Consider the following 8,100-nt stretch of genomic DNA (forward strand, 5'->3'; position numbering starts at 1 on the left):
TGTGAGCAGGGTGGACTGGACCAGGAGTTGGACCAGGGTCATTCCTGTCCTTCAGTTTGATCAGAATTTGAAGATCAAATATAATAAACATAAATAGATACAGGCCTCCTCCATTGCAGCTCCGCCCCTCTGGAACTCTCTCCCTAAAAACATCAGAGACTCCCCCACACTCACTTCCTGCAAGAAATCCCTAAAAACTCACCTTTTCATCACCGCCTACAACCACTGACTCTCATCCTCTTCCCTCGACACTACTTCTATTTTGTATTGTTCTCTTAGTTTTTGCTTTGTTTTTTGTTGTTTCCTGTCAAAGCGTCTTTGATTATTTAGAAAAGCGCTATATAATTTATTATTATTATTATTACTGCAGATAGAGTTAAGTCAAATACACACACACAGATAGAGAATAGGACGTTCCTGTGTTCAGTTCAATGTGCACATTTCAACTGTTTATGTCTCCAAGCTACTCAGTTGTCGTTTGGCACTTTCGTTGTTTCCTCAGCAAACTGGGAGCCAGTATCAACAGGAGAACCCTGATGGCTTCTCCGACAACTTCCACTTTTTGGAAATTAATCTGGCTGAAAGATTAGAGCTTACAAAATGAGCAGACAAACTGAGCACTGCATGTAAAGCTCATACTGAAGCCGGTATGGAGAAACTCGGTCTCCCCATTCAGGAAATGTTCCTGCCTAAACCTCGTCCATCAATTTCTCCAAGAAGAAGTTATAGATACTCTGGGAGAGGACGGACTGACAACAACTCATTTTTTGGAAGGATCTGATTGGGTTGTGGAGAAGATTGATAGCTTTACAGGTAAGTTCTTCTATACACATAGTGAATAGTTGATGGACAAGTTTTCATTCATCAATTTCCTTTTGCTTATTGGATACTGCTACGGGGGCTCCAAACAAATTGGTGAATGTATCTTGGAATAATAATGGAAAAATATTTTTTCACAGGATCCTTTTCTGTTTATTTTACATTGATACAGAAGGATATGCAGTATTTTGACATTTGCAATCTTGCTTTTCATAAAGGTGAGAAAACAGAGGATCACTGCAGCCTGCAGGCAACTCAGCAAAAGTCCATCTCTCGGTCTAAACTTCCTGACGCTGCCAAGAGGGCACCTGTGCTGCCTCCTTTGGCCCCAGGCCCTCCAAAAAAGGCCTCAAACTAGAAAAAGAGGAGCTCAACCTGGGAGGTTCCTTCCCCCTATCAAGGGAACAGGTAGAACATACTCTAAAGGACATTTAGTGTGCAGACTTTTCTGTTTTCATTATAGCCTTCTTGCGGTCGTGCACCTGAAATGTTGTTACGGTTGAGTGTGCTCATTTTCTTGCTGTTTTGAAGTTCTTCAATAAACATTGTATACGAGTATAAAACAAATTCATCCATGAGTTCAATGCGTTTATTTAAATATCTCAGTTAGGCTAAGTTGTTTCAAATGAAGGAACGAAAAAAAATATGGGTAAAAAATGTTGTATTGGATCACATTTGATTGGTTAGCCACCTTTGTGTTGCTGTGCCGATGCAGCATGGCTCGACACCTGCACCAGCTGGCTGACAGCATGGGAGCAGCCTGCACAGACGGAAAAGGCCTCACTGAGAGCTTTACCCACAGCTGCCTCGCAGATCGCTGTGGATGCGGCACCAGAAGTGAGGTTGGTCATCAAGTTCTGTATATTTACTGTACAACTGTGTAAATATTTGTGGTATTTAATTTGTTGCTCATTTCTTTTGGTAATGTCGTTTTTTAAAAGTATAAATTACTGAGCATTCCTCTAAATGATCAAAATTAATCTTTCACAGGAAACTTCAAACCATTAAACCATCCTACATAAACTGGCCCTCCACCAGGACTTTCAACGCCTGTGGAAAAAGACTATCCCTGACAAAGAACACTATTATGTGAACAAGCTCCTAAAGGCCAAAAAGGGAGGAGCTCTGCAATGTTTCCTTTAGTGTACATTGTAGTGATGTTGTTTTTAATTGTCTGTGTTGTCAACAAATGTTTCATGAGCAAATTTACTGTCTTTTTTTTAGTAGTAGTATTATCACCATTGGACCCTTTACTGTATTATTGTTAATTTATCCATTTTATTCTGTCTTAAAAAAAATTCCACATCTCCTGCCAAGTTTTAGTTTTCTCTATTTTTCTCTTTAGGTGTCAATTTAAATTGTGATGTCCCGTCTGTTTGTTCTTTATGAAGCGCTTTGGGCTGCTTGCTTCAATGTATGAAAACTATATTACTCTGCTGAGTTTGACCCTTACTATAATAGATATCCAACATATTGTTAAATCTACAACTTAGCATGCAGTACAATGCATGACATGCTTGACAGAGGTAGGCAAATGTGGCATGCCATTTTTTTATGAAGAAGAAAATCATATAAAAGCATAAAAGTTAAAATGCTGCTGCAGATTAATATATGCCAAACATAGAATTTAAATCCAGCAGAGAGAATCTTTTTAACTTTAAACAAATGCAGTTCATCAACGGTGTTTCTGTAGAAGTTAAAATCATACTGAAAAAGATATTCTGGCATCTTGTTTTGAAGGTAAAAACTGACCTGCTGGGAAATGGATAAAATCATAAAATCATATAAAGTACAAAAAAATAAAAAATCAAGCTGAGTCAGGAATAAAAAAAGTTTATTTCAGCTGCTCAAAGGATCCGGAAAACAACAACATAGTGAACATAAATACCTTACTTATGTATTATAACTTTTAAGAACCCTGAAGATGTGAACCTGTTGTTAAAGAGTAAGGACATTTTTTGATTAAGAATAACAGATACATGTAGGGCTGTGAAACTACATTATATAACTGATTGGTCCAATTAATGAATACTGCAGGTTAACACTTCAATGCAATCAATGAACAGAGTCTTGCAGAGACAGAGTTATCTAAAGAAACAGTTCTTTAGTTTATATTTGATGTAAGTCAGTAGAAAACACTGCACCATGTCCTGATTGGGAGACAAGGATCTGAGGGAAAAATCAGAATCAGCTTTATTGGCCAAGCATGTGGACACATACGAGGAACTTGATTCTGGTTTTACATTACGCTCAATGTGAAGACGAAAAAATTGACACACTACACTTAAAACAAGAACAAGTTAGACAAGGGTGGCTCAAACACAAAAAACTAAACACTGTGATGTACAGGCACAGATATATATTAAAATGTTCCAACAAATAAAACACAAGAAGAACAACACATATATGATTGAGACTATAGTGCACATGAAGAGTGTAAAGATGCTGAAGATAAATATTGTTATGAATCAGGGGAGGATGTGGATTGGGAACTTAAACACTGATGATAAATAATAACACATTTCCTGTACACAGTGTGTGTTTTTTCCTGCCTTCACCTGCACAACTGATAGAAAAGGTATGTTGAATTATATTTATTTATGTACATTAGGTTTCTTTACTTGAATATTTCTTATCTTGGTCATTTCTTATCTTACTTACTTTGAATATTTATGTTTTATATTTATATTTACTTTTTATTTTTATTAATATTATAGTTTTGGGTTTTTTGATCCTTTAACCACTTGTTTCTATTTCTTTTACTGCTCTTACCTTCTTATTGCTGTTATCTTTTTATTTTTTCAGCTCTTTTAGTTTCTTACATATTTTTAAATCTTTGGTTCCTCTTGGTCTCAGCTCGTGTTGTTGGGTTCTTATGATGGTTCTTATCATGGTTCTTGTGATGGTCGGGTTATATATGTCTGTTGGGTATCGTGCACTTTGGGTTCTTTTCTGTTGAAATGTATTTAATTATTTTTAGTATTTTGCATTTGTTATGTTCTTGCTGTTGTTTATGTTTTTCTGTGTTTGGTTTAGTTTGCTTTGTTCTTGTTTGTCAAAGCACTTTGTAAACCTGTGTTTTTAAAGGGGGCTATATAAATAAAGTTATTATTATTATTATTTTTTTTTTTTTTAGAATATTATATTTAAGGGAATTATTGGTTTTAAATCAGGGGGAATATGTGTTAGAGGACTGAGCTAATTACCTCCGGGAGATGGCAGTAATGCAACAAATAGGACGCCAGCTGCATGACGAAGAAGAGGAGCAGAAGGAAGAAGGGCTCTTCAAAAATCCTGCCAGCAACCTGAAACGCACTGCCAGTCTGTGTGGCTTCGTCCTCTCTCCGCTTCACAGCCTCATGAACTTTCTGTCCCACCATACAACCATGAAGAAGACGCTTTCTTTGTGTTCGCCGTGTGCCGCTGTCCTCCTTCTCCTCTTCCTCTCCTGCACAGTCACATCTGCAGAGGAAGTGAAAAACTCCCAGTGTCACAACTACGCGGGAGGACACGTCTATCCCGGGGAGGCTTTCCGTGTTCCTGTGTCTGACCATTCCCTGCACCTCAGCAAAGCCAAGAGTGAGTTTTGTGTCCTGGTGTTTCACCCCGGGGGGCGCCAAATTACCTTTTGCATGTTTAAAATCAAGTGCGCTGTGATTTGCTTTTTAGCACCAAACATAGCAGCTGCTGCAGGGAATGCACTGTGTGTGTGTGTGTGTGTGTGTGTGTGTGTGTGTGTGTGTGTGTGTGTGTGTGTGTGTGTGTGTGTGTGTGTGTGTGTGTGTGTGTGTGTGTGTGTGTGTGTGTGTGTGTGTGTGTGTGTGTGTGCGCGTGCGTGCGTGCGTGCAGCTACTGTTGATATGTGAGGACTACTTTGATCCACAGTTTATAGCTTAACAGGTCATTCAACTTTTAATCAGATGATGTTTGTAGGACACGTCACTCTATTAGATCCATAGTTAGTATCCCTCCGCCCCTTTAACGCATGACAGTGTAGTCAGAGGGTTGGAGAAAATAACAGGTCTTAAAATTAGCTAATCTAAACATTACAGTCTCGTTAATTGTGTTTCCCCTGTGTTGCTTTACTGATGGATGTTTTTAGAGACCCCCCCCCAATCCACAGTTTGCAAGTGTTTATATTTCTATAAAGTTTATGTTGTGCTCCTGCACATTTGGGCTTCCCTTTTGTTTGCATTTGCATTTTGTAATGTGAGATGTCAAAAAACTGCACCAGAAAGAACGCAGAATTATTTATCACATCATGAGTAACACAGGGCCTTGTTATTATCTCCATAGACAAACACACACACACCCACACACACACACACACACCCACACACACACACACACACACACACCCACACAAAATGCAGAGTTCACACAAAGTAGTCAGTAGGAGTGTACAACTGAGTAATTAAAGAGACGAGCATGTGATGATGCTGGGCGAACCTGAGGAAAGGTGTTGCTCCCTCACACAATGAAGTGACACTAAAGTTCTTTTCAGTACGCCATGGTTGACGACCGGCACCTGAGAACATCGGTTGGCTGTTGGCGGGATACCTTGTTGGTCATTTCATTGAAGAGATGATTTGAGATGAGGGATGTCAAGTACTAATGCAAATATGGCATTTAAATAATATAAATATTTGCATTGATGTAAAGTGTGAAATCAAATGTTATGGGAATATTATTTTCCAGTTATTTCCAATAAAAACACAAAGCAACATTTTAGCCCTCAATTTAAATTCATAGTCCTGAATCCTTGTAAAACATGCTCTCTTTGTCATTTTAAAGCCAAAGGCTGCAGTTTTTTTGCTTGAATCATTTTGCTGAAATACACTGATGACATTCAGTCTTGTGCATGTCATCGATGTAAGAAATGTCTGTTTGTCTCCTTCAGTTTCAAAGCCTGCACCACACTGGGAGGGAACAGCCGTCATCAACGGGGAATTCAAAGAGGCGAAGCTGTCGGACTACAAAGGCAAATATCTGGTCTTTTTCTTCTACCCGCTGGACTTGTGCGTAACATCCGAGACACACTACACCATCATTTGATCTGCAAAGCTGGGAGTGCTGCACATCAGACTGTTGTTTTCTAAACTGTGTTTTTTTTTTTCTGTCATTTTTTTTAGCACATTTGTTTGTCCCACTGAGATCATTGCATTCAGCGACCGTGTGCACGAGTTTAAAGCCATTAACACAGAGGTGGTCGCCTGCTCTGTGGACTCCCAGTTCACCCACCTGGCCTGGTAAGAATACTGTGCCCATCACACTAACCACAAAATCACCAGGATATGAGATTTACAGAAATCTAATAGTGATCACAAAGATTCAAGGGGTGATGACGTTAGGGAGCTGTTGTTTTACAAAGAAGAAAATATATTTTATTAATCATGTGAGGGGAAATTCATTTTTAAACTTATGAGCATGCTGCATACATATAGACTGAAAATACACACACGTGCACAAACAGGATCCTATGGACATGCATTAATAGAGAGATGTCAGAGTGAGGGGCTGCCCACAGTGAGGGCTCATGAGCTGGGAGTGCCTTGGTGACTTGCTCAATGGCTTACCGCCCGCGCTCAGGAAGTGAACTGGCTCCTCAGCTACTAGACCAAATTTCCAGACTTGTTCCGCACTGGGATTTTGAACCGGCAACGCACCTTGTTCCCAACCCAAGTCCCTAAAGACTGAGCTCCTGCCCCCTCAGTGGCTTTTTTTATTTTGTGATCTTGTTTTGTTCTTTTTGTGTTTACAACATTTCTTGTCATGAACAGGATAAACACACCCAGGAAAGAGGGCGGACTTGGACCAATGAAAATCCCTCTGTTGTCTGACCTTAGTCACCAGATTTCTAAAGACTATGGAGTCTACCTGGAGGACCAGGGTCACACTCTGAGGTACTGTCTCACTTCTATATTTATGGCCACTCTCAAGGGTTTATAGACAAAGAACAAAGAGACACGTGTCTGGTTATCCAACACTGTTCTGTCACTCTGAGGTAGTTTTAGAAGTGAATGAAATGTTACAGGAGCAGGTATGAAGACGTGTAGTCTGATAGCATGTGATGTTTCAATCATTTATATCAGTGTGCTTCATAACTGTGTAAGTGTCATCCATGAATCAACAGTAAACAACTAACACCTGTCTCTCTCAGGGGACTGTTCATCATTGACAACAAAGGCATCCTGAGACAGATCACCATGAACGATCTTCCAGTGGGACGATCTGTGGATGAGACTCTGCGGCTGGTGCAGGCCTTCCAGTACACCGACAAACATGGAGAAGGTACACAAAGCCCATTAAGACAAATTGATATTCAATGCACAGGTTGATTCAAAGTACCGATGTAAATCAATCTTTTAAAATTCTGTCATTTATCTTACAGTGTGTCCAGCAGGATGGAAGCCAGGCAGCGACACAGTGAGTGATATTTTTTAGTACTGGTAGTAGTAGTGGTAGTACAAAAAACTGTTTCTATACCACAAGCTGTCTTAAGCCCCTTTCACTCAGACAGCCTGCCCTCATGGTGCACGAAGCAACAGAGTCTGACACTATGGTGACAGTTTTTTATATCAGTGCAGAATGTAATTGGATGTCTTCACGGTATCAAACAATGTGTTGAAAACCTCTGACTTGCAAGCGAGAAAATAAAAGTGTGAAACAGCCTCATTACGTGCATTAACATCGTACCTGTCGCATGGGGGGGCCATGGATATTAAAGTTATCACCCCCCCCCCCCTTCCTGTCACTTGTGAGTTTTCCTGAATAGCACTGACTGTGTTACACATCCGCTCAGTCGGATTTCTTGCTCACGTTTTACTTCAAGGCTGACGAGAAAAAGCACAGATGAAGTCAGGGTGAAAAACTCAGCCACTAAGTTTCACCAATGCAGCTCACCCTGAACATTTCAGACACATTTTTTGTGCATGTGGGAAAGGGGCTTAAATCTGTTTTGTGGTAAAGAATCTTGCTTTTAAATAAAGGTCATATTATTTAATGTGTAACAGTGATAGGTGTCCTACAGGACTATTTTTAAGAGCATGGATGTTCATTGGCTTAGTTTGTAGAATACTGTGGTATCATTTCGTGTCACATTTGTTTCTACTTATCACACTAAATGTGTTCTAATTAAACTGTGTCCTTTCCACAGATCATTCCCGACCCTTCAGGCAAGCTGAAGTATTTTGATAAATTGAACTGAAATGTGTTTCCGTCTTCCAAGCCTGTGAAATCCAAATAAAATGAAAGTACAAATAAAAAGTGTTTTCCAAAGAA

The 8,100-nt window shown here is 39.6% G+C and overlaps 1 protein-coding gene across 1 annotated transcript; it reads left to right on the top strand.

The window, feature by feature from the left end:
• Positions 1–4,019: 4,019 nt before the first annotated feature.
• Positions 4,020–8,100, top strand: prdx4 (peroxiredoxin 4). The gene is made up of 7 exons (XM_020633419.3): positions 4,020–4,398; positions 5,720–5,837; positions 5,952–6,068; positions 6,600–6,722; positions 6,980–7,110; positions 7,211–7,245; positions 7,976–8,100. The coding sequence occupies exons 1-7, from the start codon at positions 4,035–4,037 to the stop codon at positions 8,024–8,026; spliced, it is 939 nt and encodes a 312-aa protein (XP_020489075.2). The 5' UTR covers positions 4,020–4,034; the 3' UTR covers positions 8,027–8,100.

The sequence above is a fragment of the Labrus bergylta genome, chromosome 14 (assembly GCF_963930695.1).
Source record: "Labrus bergylta chromosome 14, fLabBer1.1, whole genome shotgun sequence".
NCBI classification, from domain to species: domain Eukaryota; kingdom Metazoa; phylum Chordata; class Actinopteri; order Labriformes; family Labridae; genus Labrus; species Labrus bergylta.

Excerpts from the sequence above, each read along its gene's own strand:
- prdx4 (XM_020633419.3), top strand. The coding sequence starts at position 4,035 with ATGGCAGTAATGCAACAAATAGGACGCCAGCTGCATGACGAAGAAGAG. Across the intron at positions 4,399-5,719 it reads GCACCTCAGCAAAGCCAAGA|TTTCAAAGCCTGCACCACAC; the intron begins GTGAGTTTTGTG and ends TGTCTCCTTCAG. Across the intron at positions 6,723-6,979 it reads GACCAGGGTCACACTCTGAG|GGGACTGTTCATCATTGACA; the intron begins GTACTGTCTCAC and ends TGTCTCTCTCAG.